The following is a 26,596-nucleotide window of genomic DNA, read 5'->3' as shown; positions in this document are numbered from 1 at the left end:
GGAAAAAAATTAATTTTTGGCAACAATATTTTTTGTTGCTAAATATTTGCATAAGCCACAAGAAGCCACTTTTACCAACAAGATCTCGATTTATGGCAATGAATTTTTTTGTTACGAAAGTTAGCTTTTGGCAACAATATTTTTTGTTGTTGTATAAACTTTTCGCAACAGCATTTATAAGAACAACATGCAACAACTTTTTTTTCTTACTAAAAGTACTTTTGGCAACAATATTGAATATATTGCAACAACAAATTTTGTTGCAAATTCCATACTTTCTTGTAGTGCTTGTTACTTATTTATGATGTTTGGTAAGTAAACGAAAAATAACGATCCACGAGCAATAGTTTAGGCAAATGCTATGAAAGTAAAGATGGGGTAGGTTGGTGGGGGGATGATGGTTGGGGGTGAGTTGGGGGCCGAGGGTGTTGGGGAATGAGGGGGGAGGGGGGGGGGGGGGCAAGTATAGAGGTGGGGGTGGGGTGGGGTGCGTGGAATGTTTAGGGTGGGAGGAAGACAATCCACATTTAAAAAAAAAAAAAAAAAATTGGGGTAGGAAAAAGGGAAATGGGAGCAGGAATTACAAGATAGGAATCGAACCCTCACCAACAAAGTGAAAGTTCAAGTAGTCAATCAATTGAGCTACTGAAATTCCTCATAACATGGAATATATGTTATTCTTTTTTTTTTTCATAATAAATTAGTTGAGACTAATAACCGTGACACGCAATGAATAACATAAATATGGAAGGATGAGATAAACAAAAATGCTAAACTGTAGGGGGAGATGGGAGCACTTGCTGAACGACTTGAGAAGTACCAACATCATTAGACTTAATTGAATTCATAACTCAAAAATTCTCATTATGTTTTTAGTTTATGTGGCACATTTTTTTTGGGTAATATATTTCAAAAACAATGTTACTTTTTTTTTATTTTACAAAGTAATTTAAAATAATTTATAATCACACAAATATTAATTAAGGTTCTTTAGAATTACAAGTATTAACGGATTTGATTTTGTTGACTTCGTATTCAATCAAATAATATCACATAAATTGAGACCAAAAGAATAATGATTAGGTCGTTTCGCTTTATGCAGAATTTTCCTAGGAAACTCCCTATGTTATGTGTCCTTGTCCAAAACGCAAATGTAATGTTTGTATCTTTATTTTCCATCAAATTCATTTGTAATAAGTCAATTGTCGTTGTTGCCAAGTAAATGAATATATGGACTTGGACTATTAGGGGTAGGGTTTTCTTGAATTCTTAATAATTCAGCCGAAATTGGCACTGCTTTTCCACTGTGTACTACTACAAAAGGATTATAATTCTCATGTGATATCCATCAATCATTTTCGAACGGTAGGCATAGGTTTTTTAAAGTTCTTTCACGTTAGAAGCTGGTTGTACAACAAAGGTGACTTTTGAAACTTACTAAAACAATAATAATTGAATGTAGATTCCTAATTATTTAAAATGTTCCTCGTGATGGCTCAGGGATTAATATAATTCTACAATATCAGCTGATTTAATTTAGCTCCTTGCCGAAAGATTAATTTGCAATCTCCATTGTTTGATATTGCTTATACTTGCTCTCATGGACGTAGCAAGGTTTATCAGAAGGGATTTTCATTCGAACCTCTTTCATCAAAATATTGCATTATATAAAAGGTCAAATTATTAGTGAATCCTGAATTCCTTTGATTTTTGTATATTCACTTGTTTATATTTTGAGTTTTTTTGGTGAAAATTTCGGCTCCTCCATTATTGTTCCTTCATTGTCTCCTTCGCAAATTAAAAAAGAAAAAAAGTCTTCTTCAAGAAGAATTAAAAAAAAAAAGACAAAAGAAAGAGATGCACCATTTGACAAAACAAAAATCGGACACTTGTAGGGTCATTTTTTAGTGAAAACTTCGGCTCCTCCATTATCTCCTTCCCAAATTAAAAAAGAAAAAAAGTCTCCTTCAAAAAGGAGAATAAAAAAGACAAAAGAAAGAGATGCACCATTTGACAAAACAAAAATCGGACACTTGTAGGGTCATTTGCACGTTTGCCTTATTTTTGTTATGGTCTTTAATTTTTACCCCTCAAGGCAAATAACTTGGCATAAGTTATGCCCTGTGACATTAAAAAATTTATGTCCTGCTATATAATTTTCATTTTTTTGCACGGATTGCCCTTCAAAGCGCTAGCCATTAATTTTTGCCCCTCAAATTGCTGGTCTTTAATTTTTGTCCTTAGCTTAAAAAAAACCGAAAAATACCTCCAAGAATCGGGGTTCATCTCCGCTCAAGAAAAAAAAAAAATCGCAAGGTAAGGCTTCGCGAAAATTCTGCCTTATAAAGCAGAACTTATAAGGCAGAATTTGCCTTGCGAAATTTTGCAAGGCAAATTTTTTTTTTACTCTGTTGGAATTCTACAAAAGTTAGGCGAATAGGCTTAATTTTGCTACGTAATTACGCTTGCGATTTTTTTTTTTTTTTACTGAGCCGGTGTTCGTACCCAGAACCTCGGGGTATTTTAGGCAAAGGAAAAAAATTAAAGACCACCACCGAATAAGGACAATCATGCAAATTACCGATATAAATTAGAATTTGGAAGGCAGAAATTAAAGACTAGCCCAATTGAAAGGCAAAAGCTAAAAACCAACCCACTCCACTGCTTACAAAATTATTGCCAAAGTATTAGTTGCTAGAATGAAGGAGGTTCTACCTATTATTATATCTCCAAATCAGTCTGCCTTTGTAGGTAATAGGCAAATTACTGATAATGTTGTGTTAGCTCATGAATTTATGCATTTGCTAAAAAAATTAAAGAAGATGAATAGAGAAATTCATGGCTATGAAGCTTGATATGTCTAAAGCCTATGATAGAGTCGAATTGATTTTTGTTAAGGAAATGCTCTTAAGAATGAGTTTTAACCAAACTGTTGTTGGTTGTCTAATGGAATGTGTCACTATAGACACATAAATTTGATTATGTTAAATTCATATAAAATTTGCATTAAATCCATGATAATTTGGGCTGAAAAATTAGTTCGGACTGCACAATTGAATAAGTCCATTTAATTAAATTCAAGCCCAAGGTCCATTTCATCTTGAGGCTCCAAACTCATGTCAAGTGTCAAGTGACATGGCCTCCCAGTCAAATTCAAGACCAAAAAAACGATGCCATGTGCTCAAATGATGTGCCAATCCTGGACAAATACAAGAACCAATCAAAAATCGTCAAGTATCCAAAATGACATGTCTTGGCCAATCACAAGCAACCTTATCACATAGCATTGTGATAACCTTGATGATTTACATCAACCAATCAGAATGAGGCAAAAGAGTCCATCTAAACTTGGGTTGCCTACTTCCTACAACTATAAATAGGGGGTTTACACAACTTTCTGGGGACATTCAGCAAGCATTGGAGAAAGCAGCAACATCGACTACATAGTTTTGGAGTGTTCAACAGAGTTCTTCCCGAAGATCAACCAAATGATGAAGTACTGTTCCACATTCCAGGGATCGAAATACATCTCTAGGGGATCCAAATCATCCTGCAATTCGAGAAATACGCTACTGAAGGCCCTCCAATCACGGAGAAGTTTAGGAGAGAAGAATCAAGAGAACAACAGAATTGTACTCACAAGATTCATATATAAAATTATATTTTTTCTTTTATTTTTTATTGCAGTTAATTTTCGGCACTTGAAAATTTATTGCGAACAAATTTTGGCACGACCAAAGGGGACCAGTTATGCTCTTCATCTCTTTCTTTTGCAAATCAAAACTGCAAATTCAACTACTGCAATGGCCTTCAGAAATTTGAACGACGTTCCATGCAAAAACGCTATTGTTGCCGCATCTGCTAATCTCAGTTATGTTGGCCCAATTACTCAATGCAAGTTTAAGACAAGCGGTTTGCATGGGTCCGAATACTTCACCTAGTTGGAGATGGCGAAAAGGAGCAAATCTCAAATGACATCCATAATCGCAACCCTTGGGGGAAACCTTGCATCTATGTTGTTTGACGAACTTTCTCAAACTGGCTGCAACTTTGGTGAATCTGAGGATTCAACGGATTCTGCAATTTCAACGAAGGTCAATGCCCTAATGGCTAATACAATGGATATGGATGAGAAGCTCTCAATGATAGAGCAAACTATTGAAATCTTGAAGAAGTCTGTTAACGATAAAGATCTTCAAATCGCTCAACTTATGAACAAGTTAGAAGCATTTGCACCTGCAGAGCATCCCCATTACATGTCCGCCTGGTTTCACTCAACACAACAAGGACGTTAAGGAATCACTTGCCAAGTCCAATTTTCAAAAGGAAAAACAATAATCCGCTTCAGTTGCAGTGTTATCCGTCCAACAAGGCAAGACATGATAACAAACAACATCAGGGCTTAATACGGTGGAGCACCACAAAGTTCATTGTATTACTCCAAGCCTTATACTAAAAAGATTGATTATCTACCTATGCCAAAGAACTACCAATACCAAAGTCGCAACAATTTGATGGCAAAGGTAATCCGAGGCAAAGACATCGCCCACTTTGTTGAAACTTGTAGCAATGCCGGAACACATAGTGACCTTTTGGTAAAACAGCTTGTTGTTCACCGAAAGGGATTGCATTCGTACCTGTACATTAACCTAGAACACGAGTCCGTTGATAGTTAGGGGAGCAACTCAAGAAGGACTTGCTCAATAGTTTTTACATTACTCGTCGAGCCGTAAGATGATAGAGTTGATCGAACTAAGTAAAGAAAGGACAAGCGTCGCGTGATTACATTAATCGTTAGAGAGCATTGAGTTTGACCGCAAAGATCGCCTTTTCGAAATATCTCATTGTGGAAATGCGTATTCAAGGAATGAACTGGGGCCTTCTGTACATTCCACAAGGAATAAAACCACAAACCTTTGACGAACTTGCAATATGAGCGTATGACATGGAGTTGAGCATCGCAAGTCATGGAAATGTATCTCCTTTTATTGATCTGACAAAAGAAAAGAAGAAGTTCAAGAAAGGTACCATCACAAGTAGCCAAATTAAAGAATCCATGGCAGTGAAAGCGACTTCTGTAAAGGCCACAACCAAGCAAAAAAAGAAAGAGGAGGATGCCCCAAGTCAATATCCAAAGGAAGAGAAACGTCGTCCGACCCTGAAGGAGTTAGAGGCAAAGGTTTACCCCTTTCCAGATTCAGAAGTACCCATGATCCTTGATGAATTGCTAGCTAAGAAAGTCATTAATCTTCCTGAATCAAAGAGGCCTGAGGAAATCAATAAAGTTGGCGATCCCAAATACTGCAAGTTTCATCGCGTCATTGGCCATCCGACAGAAAAACGCTTCGTCTTGAAGGAGAAAATATTGATGATAGTAAGTGAACAGAAAATCATCATAGAAATGGATGAAACAACTGAGTCAAACCATGCTACTGTTGTACCCAAGCAAAAGAAGTGCTCGAGGCCACAGACTATGTCAAGCACCGTCTTCTTGCAATTCGGGAGTTTCACGCCTGTTGAAGTCAATTTTCCAGGGAAAACTCTTAAAGGTTCACTAGAGATAGAAAACCACCTAAGATAATGAAAATAGTGGTTGGACTCTAGTTACTCATAAGAAACAAAGACGTCTGCAAATTCAAGGCTACGAATTCCTAAGCCAAGAGAAATAAGAAGTGATGTGAATCAAATGCAACCACCAAGGAACGCCAAATCTCGTAGTAGAAAGAAGGTTAATGCTACCTTGTTACAGAAGGTCAGAAAGCCTATTATGTTACATGAATTATTTCCTGCAAAATTCCTTCAAGGCGGCCAAATTGGTGCGACGCATGTAGTTTCTAGCACAGAAGAAATAAAGGAAAGTGAAGGCAAGCAAAATCCAACAATGGAGCAGGAACATCATGCTAATGAAAAAGTCGCCCCATGTTTTGCTGCAATTGCCTTCACAGACGAAGACTTGTTGTTGGGGTCTAAGCCGCATAACAGGCCTTTGTTCATTGTGGATGCTATTCGAGATCAACATCTCAACCACATACTAGTCGATGATGGTTCAAAGAATTAACATCATGCCAAAGATGGTGCTAAAAATGATCGGAATCTCTGTTGATGAATTGTCCAAAAGTAACCTAACTATCCAAGGTTTCAATCAGGGGGGAGAACAAGCCATAGGTATGATTCGCGTAGGATTCTCCATTGGTAACATGAAATCAAACACTTTGATTCATGTTATATATACCGAAACATCATACAACTTCCTGCTTGGACGACTATGGATTCATGAAAATGGAGCAAAGTCTTTGTCTACTTTGCATCAATGTACGAAGTATATGAAAGATGGTGTTGAAATAAAATTGATGCAGACATCAAGCCTTTCACCGAGACCGAGTCATACTTTATCGATGCAAAATTCTACTTAGATTCTTGTAAATCAAATATTTAAAACCAAAGACTAATCCTACTCAGCAAACATTGATTCAAAAGAAGAAAATGAAGTTCAATAGGCCATTGTCAAGATGCCTAAGAAGAGAACTAAAGAAGTCTTTGTTAAGCTATCATCATCTAAAGAAGACATACAAACAAAGATTGAAAAGGAGCATCCAGCTTTTCGCTACGTTCCATGTGAGCATCAAAAGAGGGACAACCCGCTGTAGGAATGTACTCATCAAGTTCACCTCTAAAGAAAGATACGAGTCACAAAGCATTCCAAGATTTGAAAGAGAATATAACTATCCCAGTTGGACAAATCCCGTTGGTCACTTTTGAGCCTTCTAAAGGCAATCCCCAAGTTGATAAGATAAAAGGGCACTTTGATCCAAAGGTCATCACAATGTTTGAAAAATCAGGTTACGACATCTCTAATCCAAAGAAGACTAAGAGAGCTCAAAGATAAAGTCATTGATGAAAAGATACATGGGCTTATAGAGTCCCAAATGAGGTTGAGAAAGCAAGGGCATTATGTCGCCACTCCGAAGTTTAGGTTAGGATTCAGCTTGGTGGAGCCTCTTCGAATTTCATCTACAAAGGGACGTGAAATAGTTTCATCACACCACACCTCGGTGGAAAAGACAAAGGAAGTTGAGGACAAGAAAATACAACAGCGAACTTCAGTGTTTGACCGCATAAGAAGATCAACATCTTGCGTCTCTGTATTTGAAAGGTTGAGTTGCAAGGGTGAGAGTGAAGCCGCTGAACAATTGAAGGGAGATGTCACCAGCTTAAAAACCTTTGTTTTTCATTGGTGGGATCCACAAGGAAGTCATCGTTAGAAAAAATATTGTTGGAGCATGAAAAGCGAGGTTTTTATAAAAGGGTTGATAACAAAGATATTCATAGTTCTTTCCCATCACGTATGAAGAGAAATATTTTCTTATCGATCACCACAGATGGTTCGTTAAAGGTGAAAAGAAGTACTATTGTTTTCACCAACCAGTTTCATAGAGAAACAAAGAAGGAACAAGAAGAGGACATCACAGAAGTCATAGAAAGTCAAGGGGAAGATCTAAACTCCGTGCAAACATCCTATCACATAACAGTGGAAAAAACCACATGCCTTGATGTTATGGATGATGAGGTCCAAGAGGCTCCCCCTCAACTAGAATATGACGTACAATCGACTGTTGATGAACTCAAGGAACTAAATCTAGGCGCTTTGGAAGATCCATACCTAGGTCGGGGTGTGACAGTTAAGGTTAAACAAAAATGGACCTAGTGTTTCACATCTACTTTTTCTGATGATTTCTTAATTTTCTCTTCGGCTGATAGTCAAAGTCTAGGATTGTTGTTGACATATTAGGTATATGAATGATCGGGTCAGTTGATTAAAGTAGAGAAATCAGCTATTTATTTTAGCAAAAACATTTTAGAGGCGGAGAAGGAAAATATTTCTGCTATATTGGGGCACAACCAAGAAAATCAAATGGGTATGTACATTGGCTTACCGGCAGTGATAGGAAGGTCTAAAAAGAAAATGCTAGATTTTATTAAGGATACGGTGCGAGCAAAAATTAAAGGATGGAAAGGAACTTTTTTGAGTCTAGCTGGAAAAGAGGTAACCGCGGTACCTACTTATGCTTATCTTGTTTTCAACTTCCTGAGGGCTTATGTAAGGAAATAACTTCCATACTTTCAAACTTCTGGTGGTGTCAAGGTAAGGGGGAAAACAAGATTTATTTTGAGAGGTAGGAGAAACTGTGTGAACCTAAAGCTCGACGGGGGTTAGGCTTTAGAGATATTAAGGCGTTTAATAAAGCTATGTTGGCAAAGATGGCTTGGAGAATTTTTCTTCATCCAGATTTACTTTTGTCACGAATTCTGAAGAACAATTATTTTCCAAATGTTTCTTTCTTAAATGCTACGACAACTTCTTCGGCATCTTGGATTTGGAAAAGTATAGTTTGGGGTCGCGAATTATTAGAAAAAAGGTTACGATGGAGAGTTGCAACTGGTGAGAAAGTTTATGTTTGGAAAGACCCCTAGATTCCTAATGCCACTGGCTTTAAACCTCGTAGAACTATTGCTTCTGATAATTTGGATTTAAAAGTGTGTGATCTTATTAATGCAGAATCCCAGACTTGGAAGATGAATGATTTGAATAGACTCTTTTGTTTGGATGATGCAAATGCTATTTTGACTATTCGTCTATCTACTGCAAGTTCTAGAGATGAATTAATTTAGCATTATACTAAATTAGGTGTTTATGAGGTTAGATCGGGTTATCACCTTGCAACAAATTTAAGCAAGCAAGGGAATACTAGTGGTAATCTTGCACAATCCAGTAGTCATACTTTTCCTAAAGCTTTTTGGAATTTTCTATGGGCAATGAATATTAAAAATAAACAAAAACATTTTTTAAGAAGGTGCGTGCTTAATACTTTACCGGTTAACAATATTATTAGAAAATGAATGCATCAGGTTAGTGTTTGTAAGAGATGTGGATTAGAAGATGAAAATATGGAACACATGCTTTTTAATGTCCTGATTCTCAAATAATTTGGAAAATGAGCCCTATTAATTGGAATGATCTTGATAACATTACTGATTTTTCTTTGTAGTGGAATGATAAGATTACTATGGCAAAAAAATATTTTAATTCTGCTAGTGTTCTGAATTTGACGGTCATAATAATGTGCCATATATGAAAGTCTAGGAATGGCTGGTGTTTTAATAATGAATTAACTGATCCTCCAGACATGGCGGCAAAAACTTTATTTGAGTATAATAAGTTTCTTGAAATGACGCATGTTGACTCCTCAAATGGCCATTTACAAGAGAATTATGAATGTCAATGAACAGTGCCCGAAGATGGGATTTGTTTATTTGTTGATGCAGGGTTACAAGTTAGTTCAAAGAAGGCTAGCATTGGTGTTGTTGCTCTAGATAGCAAGGGTGTTTTGCTCCATGCCCGTGGATCCCCGATACAGTTCGCTGGGAAGTCTATGATTGCTGAAGCGTTTGCAATTAGAAAAGCTGTGGAACTAGCGGTACAACATGGATGGAGAAAAATTTATGTCTTCTCTGATGCGAAAGGTGTTGTGGATATTTTGAAGAAAATGTGACGGCTACTTAGGACATGGATGTAGCTTGTGAAGATATTTGGAACATGACTTCATGTCTCGATCGAGTTGTGTTTTTCCATATTCCTAGAAGGTGTAATATGGTCACTCATAACTTAGCTAAGTTTGCAATTTTTTGTTTGACGAACTTTATTGGGACGAAATATTTTCAAGTTGGATTGTGAATGATGATGTACGTTCCTTTAGACATATTATGTCCTTGATGAATTAATAGATGAAAATTTGTTGAAAAATTTCTTCCAAGTTGTAACAGAGAATATATGAAGCATCCTAGTAAGTACTCAAACAAACCCACCTGTTTCAACGGTCCACTCCCAAGTGAAATGATGTCTGGTTGGTACATTGAATTTAACTCATAAACCGACCAGACATTATTGATCCTTTCACTGTTTCACATTGTCGCAATTATTTTTAAACTTTATGTATTATTGATATAAAAATATATTTATATGATTATGTCGTTATATATAATTATAAGTATTAAGTATTTAAATATATACTTTAAGCAATTAACCTAATATTATAACGCAAAAAAATAATCTAAATTATCATAAGTAATATAAATTCTTATTTTACTGACTGGAGAATGAGAAATGACAATTATGACGTGCTGATAAGTAACGTCACTGACTCTTTTTTTCTTCATCTTCTTGTTGACCCCAAGAGAAAACAGTGGCCTTGGGGAGTCTATAAAAGGAGTTTATAATAAATTATTGAATTGTGGGAACTAAAGTAGTTCTTGATCATTTGCAATATTCTTTTCATATCTTGAAATAGGGCAGAAAATAAAGTTACAGAGAAACACTTGGAGAAAAGTTGGGCGGACCTCGAATAACTTTACATTACAATTACCTCCTATCAAAGACAAATACCGAATATACCTATATCCACCAGATCTTGAATAGATGGCTGGAAAGAAATCACTAGTAGTCTAATCACATGCAATAGGATCTTAATTAATACATCATTTGTATTGAATGTGCAGGAAACAATGGCATTGCCTGATCAAATAGATGCTGCAGAGAAGTACATAAAAAGCTTAGAAATGAAATTAGAGAAGAACAAGATGTACTTGGAAGAATTAAAGATGAGTAGTAGTAGACAAAGGCCCAAATCATTCAATTCAACTAATGAGCCCAACCCAAGTACCAAGTCAATCCCTCAGATCCAAGTCCATGAAATGCGCCCCAACATGGTCGTGGTTTTAGTAACTAGTCTTAACAATTTAGCCACTTTTTATAACATCATTCGGTTACTCCACGAGGAAGGTGTTGAAGTTGTGTATGCCAGTTTTTCAGTCAATGGGAACTCTATGCTGCAGATTTCTCATGAAACTAATGTCAATATTAGGGGTGTACATAGACCGGGTTGGTTCGGATTTCTTAAATACCAAACTAAACCAATTGTGTCGGGTTTTAAATTTATACACCAAACCAAACCAATAAAATTCGAGTTTTTCAACCTCAGGTTTTCTCGGGTTATTCGGTTTTCTCGAGTTATTCGGGTTTTTTTTTTCCGGAATAATCTTGATACAAAACATATAACTTTTACGTCAAATATTTCTTTAGTCCTAGTAAGATACAACTATGTAATTAAGGTGTTTCATAAGAAAATAACACAAAATGTGAGAAGAGTGTGACATTGTATTAAAATATTCAACAAAAGATAATAAAATCGGTTAAAATAAATATTGCTAATTAATAAGCCATAAAGAAAATGACCATAATCTAAAAATACTAAGTCATGCTAAAATAAGTACGGCTAATAAGTATTAATTACATGACAAGAAAAAAAAAAAAACTTAAGTTCTGTATTTTCACTTTCTAAACCAATTATGCAAAACTAAAGAATAGATATCCAACATTATTGTCATTTCTATGGGTAAATTGAAATTCTTTTGTTAGTATTAGTGTTGAGTTGGTTTTGGTTTTAGGACTTTATATGAGTTACTAACATCTATAGGATATAAAACTTATTCACATTCAAAAATCCTAAGTTCAAGCTTGAATAATATGATAATAGATGAAAAACTATGAAAAAAATTAAGAAATATTTATAAATTACATTACAAATAAATATTTTTATGTACAAAATATTTTAAAAATTGAATACATATAATGTCGGGTTGGTTTGGTTCGGTTTGACTTTTTTTAGCTAAAACCAAACCAAACCAATTATGGTCGGGTTTTTTTTTTCCAACACCAAACCAAGTCAAATCAAACCACTAGTCGGGTTTTTTTCTCGGTTTATCGGTTTGGTGCGGTTTATCGGTTTACTTTGTACACCCCTAGTCAGTATACATGAATTATTGGGGTACGTTTGGTATAATCGAAAATATTTTCCGCAAAATGTTCTCCGAAAAATAAGTCAAATCACCAGATAATATTTTCCAGAAAAAACATGTTTCACCAAAAGGGAAAATTGACTCCTTCCACTTTTGGACGAAAATTACTTTTCTTTACAATTCTCAACTAATTTTAACTCATTTGCTTTAACCAAAAACTAAACTAACATTATTATCGCCTTTAATACTCAATATTTCATCCGCATAATCACGTTGGCTAATATTATGATCAATCTTAGTAAATGTTTTTTTTTTCCGAAAAATATTTTCCCTCTTCAACCAAACACCGGAAGACATTTTTCCCAAACATATGTCATTTTCGAGAAATAAATTTTGGAATTTGACCTTCGTCATATCACATCCCAAGTGTAAAATTAAGGATTCAGTACGAAAGATAACCTCAAACAATGGATGTGAACAAGCAATTCTTTTGTATAATGAGTAAAAAAGCATGACAATTTGTTACTTTTTTTGTTTTTGTGTGTAGATCAACAGAAGTTCAACAGTGGAATCTAAAACTACAACTCTGAGTGATAAGCTTAAGGAGTTGATTTATGTATCATCTCATGGCAATGATATCGAATCCCAATTACATTTATGGACTATATACTTGAGTCTGAACTGTTAGGATTTGATGATTAGAGTTATTACCAATACCAAGTCAAAATCCAAACTTTTATAGTTATATGCAGAATGTTTAAGAAATTCTTTCCAAGCTCCTATTTAGGGTCATGTCCTCAGTAAGCTGAAACTGCACCATGTCCTGTCTTATCACCCCTCCCCAAGATTTCTTGGGCCTACCTCTAGCTCTCCTAAAGCCATCCATAGCCAACCTCTCACACCTCCGCACTGGGGCACCGCAAGCATCTCCTCTTCACATGCCCGAATCATCTCAGCCTCGCTTCCCGCATCTTGTCCTCCACCGATGTCACTCCCACCTTGTCTCAAATATCTTCATTTCTAATCTTATCTCTCCTCGTGTGGTCACACATCCAACACAACATCCTTATCTCCGCAACTTTCATAAAGATGCAAGATATCATTAGCAAATTAATCTACATGTTAAAAAGATCAGAGTATTCCTAAATTTTCTAACATATATAAAAAAAAGTAAGAAAATACACAGATAAAATTCCTATCTTAAAAATGTTTTTAAAAAAAGGTTTTATAATTATGATTTTTTTAGCCAAAAAAATAAATAAATTATGATTTTAAAAAGGAAAAACAATAATCCGCTTCAGTTGCAGTGTTATCCGTCCAACAGTTGCAAGACATGATAACAAACAACATCAGGGCTTAATACGGTGGAGCACCACAAAGTTCATTGTATTACTCCAAGCCTTATACTAAAAAGATTGATTATCTACCTATGCCAGCAAACTACCAATACCAAAGCTGCAACAATTTGATGGCAAAGGTAACCCGAGGCAGCACATCGCCCACTTTGTTGAAACTTGTAGCAATGCTGGAACACATAGTGACCTTTTGGTAAAACAGTTTGTTCGTTCGCTGAAAGGGATTGCATTCGACTGGTACATTAACCTAGAACACGAGTCCGTTGATAGTTAGGAGCAACTCAAGAAGGACTTGCTCAATAGTTTTTACATTACTCGTCGAGCCGTAAGCATGATAGAGTTGACTGGAACTAAGTAAAGAAAGGACAAGCCTGTGGTGGATTACATTAATCGTTAGAGAGCATTGAGTTTGGACTGCAAAGATCGCCTTTTCGAAATATCTGTTGTGGAAATGCGTATTCAAGGAATGAACTGGGGCCTTCTGTACATTCCACAAGGAATAAAACCACAAACCTTTGACGAACTTGCAATATGAGCGTATGACATGGAGTTGAGCATCGCAAGTCATGGAAATGTATCTCCTTTTATTGATCTGACAAAAGAAAAGAAGAAGTTCAAGAAAGGTACCATCACAAGTAGCCAAATTAAAGAATCCATGGCAGTGAAAGCGACTTCTGTAAAGGCCACAACCAAGCAAAAAAAGAAAGAGGAGGATGCCCCAAGTCAATATCCAAAGGAAGAGAAACGTCGTCCGACCCGCGAGTTAGAGGCAAAGGTTTACCCCTTTCCAGATTCAGAAGTACCCATGATCCTTGATGAATTGCTAGCTAAGAAAGTCATTAATCTTCCTGAATCAAAGAGGCCTGAGGAAATCAATAAAGTTGGCGATCCCAAATACCGCAAGTTTCATCGCGTCATTGGCATCCGACGTAAAAACGCTTCGTCTTGAAGGAGAAAATATTGATGATAGTAAGTGAACAGAAAAATCATCATAGAAATGGATGAAACAACCGAGTCAAACCATGCTACCGTTGTACCCAAGCAAAAGAAGTGCTCGAGGCACGTACTATGTCAAGCACCGTCTTCTTGCAATTCGGGAGTTCACGCATGCGGGAAGTCAATTTTCCAGGGAAAACTCTTAAAGGTTCACTAGAGATAGAAAACCACCTAAGATAATGAAAATAGTGGTTGGACTCTAGTTACTCATAAGAAACAAAGACGTCAAGCAGTCCTAAGGCTACGAATTCCTAAGCCAAGAGAAATAAGAAGTGATGTGAATCAAATGCAACCACCAAGGAACGCCAAACTTCGTAGTGAAGAAGGTTAATGCTACTCCTGTTACGAGAGGTCGAAAGCCTATTATGTTACATGAATTATTTCAAAATTCCTTCCGGCGGCAAATGGTCGTGATGTAGTTTACAGTACGAGGTTAGAAATAAAGGAAAGTGAAGGCAAGCAAAATCCAACAATGGAGCAGAACATCATGCTAATGAAAAAGTCGCCCCGTATTTCTTTGCGGTGCCTTCACGAAGACTTGCTTGAAGTGCAAGCCGCATACGTTTTGTTCGTGTGGATGCTATTCGAGATCAACATCTCAACCATACTAGTCGATGATGGTTCGACATTAACATCGTGCCAAAGATGGTGCTAAAAATGATCGAATCTCTTGTTGATGAATTGTCCAAAAGTAACCTAACTATCCAAGGTTTCAATCGTAGAACAAGCCATAGGTATGATTGGCGTGAGATTCTCCATTGGTAACATGAAATCAAACACTTTGATTCATGTTATATATACCGAAACATCATACAACTTCCTGCTTGGACGACTATGGATTCATGAAAATGGAGCAGTGCTGTCTACTTTGCATCAATGTCTGAAGTATATGAAAGATGGTGAAGCAGTCAAAATTGATGCAGACATCAAGCCTTTCACCGAGACTGAGTCATACTTTATCGATGCAAAATTCTACTTAGATTCTTGTAAATCAAATACGGAAAAACCAGCACTAACTGACCCAGCAAACATTGATTCAAAAGAAGAAAATGAAGTTCAATAGGCCATTGTCAAGATGCCTAAGAAGAGAACTAAAGAAGTCTTTGTTAAGCTATCATCATCTAAAGAAGACATACAAACAAAGATTGAAAAGGAGCATCCAGCTTTTCGCTACGTTCCATGTGAGCATCAAAAGGAGGGACAACCCTTGCTAGAGGAATGTACTCATCAAGTTCACCCTCTAAAGAAAGATACGAGTCACAAAGCATTCCAAGATTTGAAAGAGAATATAACTATCCCAGTTGGACAAATCCCGTTGGTCACTTTTGAGCCTTCTAAAGGCAATCCCCAAGTTGATAAGATAAAAGGGCACTTTGATCCAAAGGTCATCACAATGTTTGAAAAATCAGGTTACGACATCTCTAATCCAGCAAGACTAAGAGAGCTCAAAGATAAAGTCATTGATGAAAAGATACATGGGCTTATAGAGTCCCAAATGAGGTTGAGAAAGCAAGGGCATTATGTCGCCACTCCGAAGTTTAGGTTAGGATTCAGCTTGGTGGAGCCTCTTCGAATTTCATCTACAAAGGGACGTGAAATAGTTTCATCACACCACACCTCGGTGGAAAAGACAAAGGAAGTTGAGGACAAGAAAAATACAACAAAATAACTTCGAGCTTGACCGCATAAAGATCAACATCTTGCGTCTCGTATTTGAAAGGTTGAGTTGCAAGGGCGAGAGTGAAGCCCAACAATTGAAGGAGATGTCACCACTTAAAAACCTTTGTTTTTCATTGGTGGGATCCACAAGCTTAAGTCATCGTTAGAAAAATATTGTTGGAGCATGAAAAGCGAGGTTTTTATAAAAGGGTTGATAACAAAGATATTCATAGTTCTTTCCCATCACGTATGAAGAGAAATATTTTCTTATCGATCACCACAGATGGTTCGTTAAAGGTGAAAAGAAGTACTATTGTTTTCACCAACCAGTTTCATAGAGAAACAAAGAAGAACAAGAAGAGGACATCGCAAGTCATAGAAAGTCAAGGGAAGATCTAAACTCCGTGCAAACATCCTATCACATAACAGTGGAAAAAACCACATGCCTTGATGTTATGGATGATGAGGTCCAAGAGGCTCCCCCTCAACTAGAATATGACGTACAATCGACTGTTGATGAACTCAAGGAACTAAATCTAGGCGCTTTGGAAGATCCATACCTAGGTCGGGTGATGTGCTTAAGGTTAAACAAAAACGGACCTAGTGTTTCACATCTACTTTTTCTCGATGATTTCTTAATTTTCTCTTCGATAGTCAAAGTCTAGGATTGTTGTTGACATATTAGGTATATATGAATGATCTGTCGGGCTTGATTAAAGTAGAGAAATCAGCTATTTATTTTAGCAAAAACATTTTAGAGGCGAGAAGGAAAATATTTACATATATTGGGGCACAACCAAGAAAATCAAATGGGTATGTGCATTGGCTTCTTTTAGTTGATAATGTGAAGGTCTAAAAAGAAAATGCTAGATTTTATTAAGGATACGGTGCGAGCAAAAATTAAAGGATGGAAAGGAACTTTTTTTAGTCTAGAAAAAGAGGTAACCGCGGTACCTACTTATGCTTATCTTGTTTTCAACTTCCGAGGGCTTATGTATGAAATAACTTCCATACTTTCAAACTTCAAAGGTGGTGTCAAGGTAAGGGGAAAACAAGATTTATTTTGAGAGGTAGAGAAATCGTGTGAACCTAAAGCTCGACTAAGGGTTAGGCTTTAGAGATATTAAGGCGTTTAATAAAGCTATGTTGGCAAAGATGGCTTGGAGAATTTTTCTTCATCCAGATTTACTTTTGTCACGAATTCTGAAGAACAATTATTTTCCAAATGTTTCTTTCTTAAATGCTACGACAACTTCTTCGATCTTGATTTGGAAAAGTATAGTTTGGGGTCGCGAATTATTAGAAAAAAGGTTACGATGGAGAGTTGCAATCGGTGAGAAAGTTTATGTTTGGAAAGACCCCTAGATTCCTAATGCCATTGGCTTTAAACTCGTAGAACTATTGTTTCGATAATTTGGATTTAAAAGTGTGTGGATCTTATTAATGCAGAATCCCGTACTTGGAAGATGAATGATTTGAATAGATCTTTTTGTTTGGATGATGCAAATCTTATTTTGACTATTCGTCTATCTACCTAAGTTCTAGAGATGAATTAATTTAGCATTATACTAAATTAGTGTTTATGTAGGTTAGATCTAAGTTATCACCTTGCAACAAATTTAAGCAAGGGAATACTAGTGGTAATCTTGCACAATCCAAAGAGTCATACTTTTCCTAAAGCTTTTTGGAATTTTCTATGGCAATGAATATTAAAAATAAACAAAAACATTTTTTAAGAAGGTGTGCTTAATACTTTACCGTTAACAATATTATTAGAAAATGAATGCATCAAAGTTAGTGTTTGTAAGAGATGTGATTAGAAGATGAAAATATGGAACACATGCTTTTTAATGTCCCGATTTCAAATAATTTGGAAAATGAGCCCTATTAATTGAATGATTCGATAACATTACCGATTTTTCTTTGTAGTGGAATGATAAGATTACTATGGCAAAAAAATATTTTAATTCGCTAGTGTTCGAATTTGACTCATAATAATGTGCCATATATGAAAGTCTAGAATGGTCAGTGTTTTAATAATGAATTAATTGATCCTCCGTACATGGCGGCAAAAACTTTATTTGAGTATAATAAGTTTTTGAAATGACGCATGTTGACCCTCAAATGGCCATTTACAAGAGAATTATGAATGTCAATGAAAGTCTTCAAGATGGGATTTGTTTATTTGTTGACGCAGCAAGGTTACAAGTTAGTTCAAAGAAGGAAGCATTGGTGTTGCGTTGCTCTAGATAGCAAGGGTGTTTTGCTCCATGCCCGTGGATCCCCGATACAACAGTGAAGTCTATGATTGTCAAGTTGCCTGCAATTAGAAAGTTGTGGAACTAGCTAGAGACAACATGGATGGAGAAAATTTATGTCTTCTCGATGCGAAAGGTGTTGTGGATATTTTGAAGAAAATGTGACGCTACTTAGACATGGATGTAGCTTGTGAAGATATTTGGAACATGACTTCATGTCTCGATCGAGTTGTGTTTTTCCATATTCCTAGAAGGTGTAATATGGTCACTCATAACTTAGCTAAGTTTGCAATTTTTTTGTTTGACGAACTTTATTGGGACGAAATATTTTCAAGTTGGATTGTGAATGATGATGTACGTTCCTTTAGACATATTATGTCCTTGATGAATTAATAGATGAAAATTTGTTGAAAAATTTCTTCCAAGTTGTAACAGAGAATATATGAAGCATCCTAGTAAGTACTCAAACAAACCCACCTGTTTCAACGGTCCACTCCCAAGTGAAATGATGTCTGTTGGTACATTGAATTTAACTCATAAACCGACCAGACATTATTGATCCTTTCACTGTTTCACATTGTCGCAATTATTTTTAAACTTTATGTATTATTGATATAAAAAATATATTTATATGATTATGTCGTTATATATAATTATAAGTATTAAGTATTTAAATATATACTTTAAGCAATTAACCTAATATTATAACGCAAAAAAAATAATCTAAATTATCATAAGTAATATAAATTCTTATTTTACTGACTGGAGAATGAGAAATGACAATTATGACGTGCTGATAAGTAACGTCACTGACTCTTTTTTCTTCATCTTTTCTTGTTGACCCCAAGAGAAAACAGTGGCCTTGGGGAGTCTATAAAAGGAGTTTATAATAAATTATTGGAATTGTGGGAACTAAAGTAGTTCTTGATCATTTGCAATATTCTTTTCATATCTTGAAATAGGGCAGAAAATAAAGTTACAGAGAAACACTTGGAGAAAAGTTGGGCGGACCTCGAATAACTTTACAGATTACATGTTACCTCCTATCAAAGACAAATACCGAATATACCTATATCCACCAGATCTTGAATAGATGGCTGGAAAGAAATCACTAGTAGTCTAATCACATGCAATAGGATCTTAATTAATACATCATTTGTATTGAATGTGCAGGAAACAATGGCATTGCCTGATCAAATAGATGCTGCAGAGAAGTACATAAAAAGCTTAGAAATGAAATTAGAGAAGAACAAGATGTACTTGGAAGAATTAAAGATGAGTAGTAGTAGACAAAGGCCCAAATCATTCAATTCAACTAATGAGCCCAACCCAAGTACCAAGTCAATCCCTCAGATCCAAGTCCATGAAATGCGCCCCAACATGGTCGTGGTTTTAGTAACTAGTCTTAACAATTTAGCCACTTTTTATAACATCATTCGGTTACTCCACGAGGAAGGTGTTGAAGTTGTGTATGCCAGTTTTTCAGTCAATGGGAACTCTATGCTGCAGATTTCTCATGAAACTAATGTCAATATTAGGGGCAGATATAGACTGGTTGTCTTACTTTCTTAAATACCAAACTAAACCAATTGTGTCTGGTTTTAAATTTATACACCAAACCAAACCAATAAAATTCGAAGTTTTTCAACCTCGTGCTTTTCTCGTTATTCGTTTTCTAGTTATTCGGGTTTTTTTTTTCCTAATAATCTTGATACAAAACATATAACTTTTACGTCAAATATTTCTTTAGTCCTAGTAAGATACAACTATGTAATTAAGGTGTTTCATAAGAAAATAACACAAAATGTGAGAAGAGTGTGACATTGTATTAAAATATTCAACAAAAGATAATAAAATCGGTTAAAATAAATATTGCTAATTAATAAGCCATAAAGAAAATGACCATAATCTAAAAATACTAAGTCATGCTAAAATAAGTACGGCTAATAAAAATAAATTACATGACAAGAAAAAAAAAACTTAAGTTCAGATTTTCACTTTCTAAACCAATTATGCAAAACTAAAGAATAGATATCCAACATTATTGTCATTTCTATGGGTAAATTGAAATTCTTTGTTAGTATTAGTGTTGAGTTGGTTTTGGTTTGGACTTTATATGAGTTACTAACATCTATAGGATATAAAACTTATTCACATTCAAAATCCTAAGTTCAAGCTTGAATAATATGATAATAGATGAAAAACTATGAAAAAAATTAAGAAATATTTATAAATTACATTACAAATAAATATTTTTATGTACAAAATATTTTAAAAATTGAATACATATAATGTCGGGTTGGTTTGGTTCTATTTGACTTTTTTTAGCTAAAACCAAACCAAACCAATTATGGTCCGGTTTTTTTTCCAACACCAAACCAAGTCAAATCAAACAACTAGTCGGATTTTTTTCTCGGTTTATCGGTTTGGGCGTTTATCGGTTTACTTTGTACACCCCTAGTCAAAGATACACATGAATTATTGGGGTACGTTTGGTATAATCGAAAATATTTTCCGCAAAAATGTTCTCCGAAAATAAGTCAAATCACCAGATAATATTTTCCAAAAAACATGTTTCACCAAAAGGGAAAATTGACTCCTTCCACTTTTGGACGAAAATTACTTTTCTTTACAATTCTCAACTAATTTTAACTCATTTGCTTTAACCAAAAACTAAACTAACATTATTATCAGTCTTTAATACTCAATATTTCATCCAGACAATCTGGTTGGCTAATATTATGATCAATCTTAGTAAATGTTTTTTTTTTTCCGAAAAAATATTTTCCCCTCTTCAACCAAACACCGGAAGACATTTTTCCCAAACATATGTCATTTTCGAGAAATAAATTTTGGAATTTGACCTTCGTCATATCACATCCCAAGTGTAAAATTAAGGATTCAGTACGAAAGATAACCTCAAACAATGGATGTGAACAAGCAATTCTTTTGTATAATGAGTAAAAAAGCATGACAATTTGTTACTTTTTTTGTTTTTGTGTGTAGATCAACAGAAGTTCAACAGTGGAATCTAAAACTACAACTCGAGTGATAAGCTTAAGGAGTTGATTTATGTATCATCTCATGGCAATGATATCGAATCCCAATTACATTTATGGACTATATACTTGAGTCCGAACTGTTAGGATTTGATGATTAGAGTTATTACCAATACCAAGTCAAAATCCAAACTTTTATAGTTATATGCAGAATGTTTAAGAAATTCTTTCCAAGCCTCCTATTTAGTAATATGCCCTCGCAGTTCGAAACTGCACCATGTCCTGTCTTATCACCCCTCCCCAAGATTTCTTGGGCCTACCTCTAGCTCTCCTAAAGCCATCCATAGCCAACCTCTCACACCTCCGCACTGGGGCACCCGCGCATCTCCTCTTCACATGCCCGAATCATCTCAGCCTCGCTTCCCGCATCTTGTCCTCCACCGATGTCACTCCCACCTTGTCTCAAATATCTTCATTTCTAATCTTATCTCTCCTCGTGTGGTCACACATCCAACACAACATCCTTATCTCCGCAACTTTCATAAAGATGCAAGATATCATTAGCAAATTAATCTACATGTTAAAAAGATCAGAGTATTCCTAAATTTTCTAACATATATAAAAAAAAGTAAGAAAATACACAGATAAAATTCCTATCTTAAAAAATGTTTTTAAAAAAAGGTTTTATAATTATGATTTTTTTAGCCAAAAAAATAAATAAATTATGATTTTAAAAAGGATAAAATCAAAAGAGTCAAACTAAGAAAGTTATGTAAATTTGTTAAAGAAGAAAAATATTGGTGGTGAAAGAAACTAGAAATAAAGCAAAATCGATTATAGTATAATGTTTAATGGCAAATTGGTAAAATACGATTCTAAAATAACAAGGATGAAATAGTAGAAAATAAAACATATTCTAATGAATGTCATTTTTTTTTTCTACACTTATCTAAAAATGAAAGCTATTAATATTCTTTATATATTAAGTTATCTTACTACTAAATAAATATGTATTAGCGACGGAAAGATAAACAGCAAAATTCATTAATAATCATATTTACCGACGAATTATAAAAAATAAAAAAATTGTTAGCTACGAGCAATTTGGCAACGGACTAACGATAAAGTTTGTAGCTAAATTTAATTTCTTTTTCGTGTTTAATTTATTGTCAAATGAAGTACGCCCTTTAGTAATGCACAAAGCGTGTATGCTAAAACTAGTAATAGTTAAATAGACAGGGCGGTGACTACAATTTCTTTGGAAATTGACATGTTTAGTTTCCTTGTCCGAAACGAAATATAATCTTTGGATAGCTCTTTCCATCACAGCCATTTGTAATTAGTCCGTAGTCGTTGTTGTGTAGCCAATAAATTCAAGACTGGGTCCCTTAGGGGTATGGCTATATGAAATCCTAATTATGGCCGAAATTAGCACAGTTTTTACACTGTTTTGCTACTATATTATTCAAAGGAATCTAATTCCTAATTTGGATCGCACTCTCACGAGACTCCGAGGGGACATTTTTACTATATGTAAGCGGCGTCAATCTATTATCACAATTCAATGTATAAGAAAGTTTGACTTAGGAGTAAGATGGATTTAGAATTTTACGTAATGGACCACTTATTAATATTTGTTTTGTATTATTGAAAGAGATTCTCGAACTGGATTAAAGTAATAATTTTGCGATGATCTACTAAGGAGCCTTATATTTGATTGTAATCAGTTCAATCTATTGTGTTTATTAGAATTAAGTATTGGTTTAATTTTTTTTTTTTTGTTTACGTGCTGTTATTATGTAATTATATCAATGTTTATTAAATTAATAATATTATGTATAATCATGTAAAAGTATTTCAGCAGTTTCTTTGATGGAAGAAAACATTTTAGCAAGAGTCACTAGGGTTACTATATTTAATTGAGTTGAAAGGCTAGAAGGTTTTTACAAGGGAATCCTAGTTTATTTATATAACACTTGTGATATCCATCAAACATCTATTAATGGTAAACACAGGTTAGAAGACTCTTAGGTATGTTAATATTTTTGAGAAAATATTTTTTAATTTTTCTATATTTGCTTGATCAAAATTTAAAGGTAAACAGTAGGCCTCACCCCACAAGACCCCGCGAAAGAGATAGGTGGCATTTTGACTATGTGCATAAGTATAATTTTGCACGACGAATCGTCAGTCTATTATTATAATTCACCTTATACGAGTAAAATGAATTTAGAGGTTTACTTCATGGACCATAGCGATATCTTGTGTATATATTAGAATGAATTATACTTTTGAATATATTCTATGTGACCCGTTGTGTGTATATATTAGAACCAATTAGTTTGTTAAATATATTACGTGACTCGCTATTAATTACTATGTAATTAATTTTATCGATCTGTATTAAATCAATAATGTTATGTAATCATGTACGGTTCCATTGACATAAGAAAGCGTTTTAGCAAGAATCACTAGGGTTACTATATTTTACTGAGAGTCGTAATGTCACGTCCCAAACTCAATCTTGGACGTAATAGGCATCCGATGCTATGAACAACACCGGAAGCACCTTATGTAATTCGCGAATATTTTCTTGTTAAACAAGCTATCTTAATAAATGTAAAATAGGTCATTTATAATTGAAATAAAGCATAATCATACTTGGAGATAATTAATTCAACGGAAGTCTAATCAAAATGCTTAGTTGTCAAACGTGCCTCAACGAGTCATACGAGACTCCAACACACTATCCACAATCTGACAACTATCTATGGAGCTTCTAAGATAATAAGTAAATATCTAACTCATCGGGACACAACCCGAAAAAACTGAAATAAATAAGTAATGATAGAATGGTGCCCCGCGAACAATTATATGGGCTCACCGAATAGTCTCGAAAGCAGCAAGTTCTCCTAAGTTGTAGGCGCATCTTGAACCTGCTCTTCAACGTTACCTAACTCACCATAAAAATAAAAAATAAAAACAATTGTATGCCTGAGTACTAGGTACTTAATCAGTGTCTCCGGGGCAATAATTAATAATGAAATATATGAGTAATAAGTATAATTGAAACAGTATTGAGAAACAGTTCAGAACACATGATAACATCTCACGAATATCTAGTATAAGCTAATGATAGAATTAATCACTTTGAATGAGTAAGTCATTCTCGTTACTGTCTGTTCTTCCAAAACAAATAGAAATTCGGTAACAAAAAGTCATTCACCAAACTGAAAGAAACTATTAAGAGAGAAGTAAATCACTTTCAATCTATTATACCATTTATCAAGATTAAGTCTTCCATTTGTGAACTTAAGATCATCATTAAATCACTCACGATCAATCACAATCATGCCAACACAGGCCACATCAATTACATGAAAGGACGACCACTTAAGGTTCCCTAAAATAGCGTAGAAGCACCACATCGGGGTTGATTACCCTCGATGGCTATCCTTCCTCCCGAATAGCTTGGAAAAACCACATCAGGGTTATAAACCCTCGATGACCACTCTTCCTCCCGAATGGCTAGGCAAAGACCACACCGGGGTTATTGACCCTCGATGACCACTCTTCATCCTGAATGGCTAGGCAAAGCCCACTAAGATCCATAGTGACTACCCTTCCTCCTGAGTAGCTAGGCCAAACACAACAATATAAACTATGGCATATCAACCGAATCACAATTCATGGCATGGAAGCTGAATCTTAAATCATGGCATGAAAGCCGAATCTCAAATCACAACATGATAGTCAAATTGTTCATTATGAATTATGTTCATCATCCCGTTAATCGGGTATATCAAGTTATTAACTGATTTAGAAATCAAGTTCAAATCATTATTCAATTTCAATTCAACGAAAACCCGTTAAATCGGCAAACCACATGAAATATCTAAGCTTTCCGAAATCAAATTTAAGCATCCCTTATGGGGTAATCCATGTTCAAAGATTAAAGCTTTATATTTCAATTCCAATCATCCTTCAATAAGGGAAAAACCATGCATACATCTATATCTATCTATACTATTTTAAAAGCATGAATATAAATGTTGGTTGACCGAAAATATCCTTGAAATATTAAGCGACTTATATACCACTTTTAGTCTAATTCAACCATGTTTGTAGTGGCTATTTCGTGGGTAAACATAAAATATCATAATTGAAAGTAGAATTTAAAACAAATACTACTTCTGGAATTTTGTTCAATTCAATTATTAAAGAGTTTTACTATCGTGTTCAAATAAGAATACGTCCAACCGGTAGCCTTATTGCCTGGGATTAACTTTGTGATCGAAAGTAAGCGTTGTCTGTATTAAAACTAAAAAAGTTAACTTAGAAAATGATTAGGTTATTAGTAAATCATATTTTAATAGGCTCAGGTATTACATTACCTCATACGTTTTGTTTTTTTAAGATTGAAGAAGAGTTTATTATATTAAACTAAAAGTGTTTATTTTGAGACATAGAGTACAGTAAATGTTGGATAAAATCATAAAATTATAATCCTGAAAATTTTATCCAACATCTAGGACTTTAAATTTGAAATTGACTAATAATAGAATATTACTAAATTAGGCTACAATCATATTGATAAATTAGTTATCGCCATTAATACTTATAGATAATAAATGATTTTTTTCCGATTTGCTTTTGTATTCAAGTATTTAGCTCAATATAAAAATAATACAACTTATAGACATTTCTACCATAGATGATAGGCAGTAAATTTCACACTTGTGGTTATTGAACTTTGAGTTTTCATAAAAGGTCACTTTTCTATTTTGGAGTGCCATGTCATATTTTCAACATCAAATATAAAATTCATGTGAGATTTACTTTTTTAGTTAACTTGGCCAAAAGTTGTATGACATTAACGCAATAAAAGATTGTCCACGACCCAGTTCTGACGCTCGTGGTGGCACCTACACTATCCCTTCAGAGTGCGAACCACATTACTAATAACAAGTTAAATAAGCGGAAAATTTATTTAAGAATAAGTTATCAAGTTTTAAATACTTATTATAACAAGAAATGTCACGACAATCCCAAAAAAAATAAATCAAAGGGTACATACATAGCGCTAACATGGGAATGATTGAATAAGTACAAAAATACCGAAGATATATTGCCTAAATCGAATACAAAAACGAGAAATAGATAGAGGAGAGGTTCTTGAGGGCCACGGATGACGGGTAGCTCTCACCCCGAATAACTAAAGATGTCGCTGGCATTATCGGCCACGGGGTTTAGAGCTGGAGCTGGATGTTACTCTGCCTTTCCAAACAAAGTGCGTAGGTAAATATCAGTGCAACACACTTGTATGCGGTAGGCATCATGGCAGAGCAATGATTAGATAACGCATGAAGAAGTCAAAAACCAGCAAGTAGCACATGAGCAAACGGTATGGTCACGTATCGTGGAAACAGGTGTAAAGGAATCTGAAATCCACAAAACGGAAAAATTAAAAAATTTA

General features: G+C 34.8%; 2 protein-coding genes across 2 annotated transcripts in view; both read left to right on the top strand.

The window, feature by feature from the left end:
* The window catches only part of LOC132054122 (transcription factor bHLH162-like), a 7,226-nt gene extending 3,285 nt beyond the window's left edge, over positions 1 to 3,941 (top strand). Inside the window, exon 3 of the mRNA XM_059446184.1 lies at positions 3,688 to 3,941. Within this exon, the coding sequence (XP_059302167.1) occupies positions 3,688 to 3,941 (254 nt within the window). The remainder of the gene's footprint in view (positions 1 to 3,687) is intronic.
* A 6,498-nt stretch (positions 3,942 to 10,439) lies between these two features.
* On the top strand, positions 10,440 to 12,615 carry LOC132054793 (transcription factor bHLH162-like). The gene is made up of 2 exons (XM_059446765.1): positions 10,440 to 10,908; positions 12,401 to 12,615. The coding sequence occupies exons 1-2, from the start codon at positions 10,561 to 10,563 to the stop codon at positions 12,539 to 12,541; spliced, it is 489 nt and encodes a 162-aa protein (XP_059302748.1). The 5' UTR covers positions 10,440 to 10,560; the 3' UTR covers positions 12,542 to 12,615.
* The last annotated feature ends 13,981 nt before the right edge of the window (positions 12,616 to 26,596 follow it).

Source organism: Lycium ferocissimum, chromosome 4, assembly GCF_029784015.1.
Source record: "Lycium ferocissimum isolate CSIRO_LF1 chromosome 4, AGI_CSIRO_Lferr_CH_V1, whole genome shotgun sequence".
Lineage (NCBI taxonomy): Eukaryota > Viridiplantae > Streptophyta > Magnoliopsida > Solanales > Solanaceae > Lycium > Lycium ferocissimum.
Note: the sequence above shows the minus strand (reverse complement) of the source record. Positions and strands in the feature narration are given on the sequence as shown.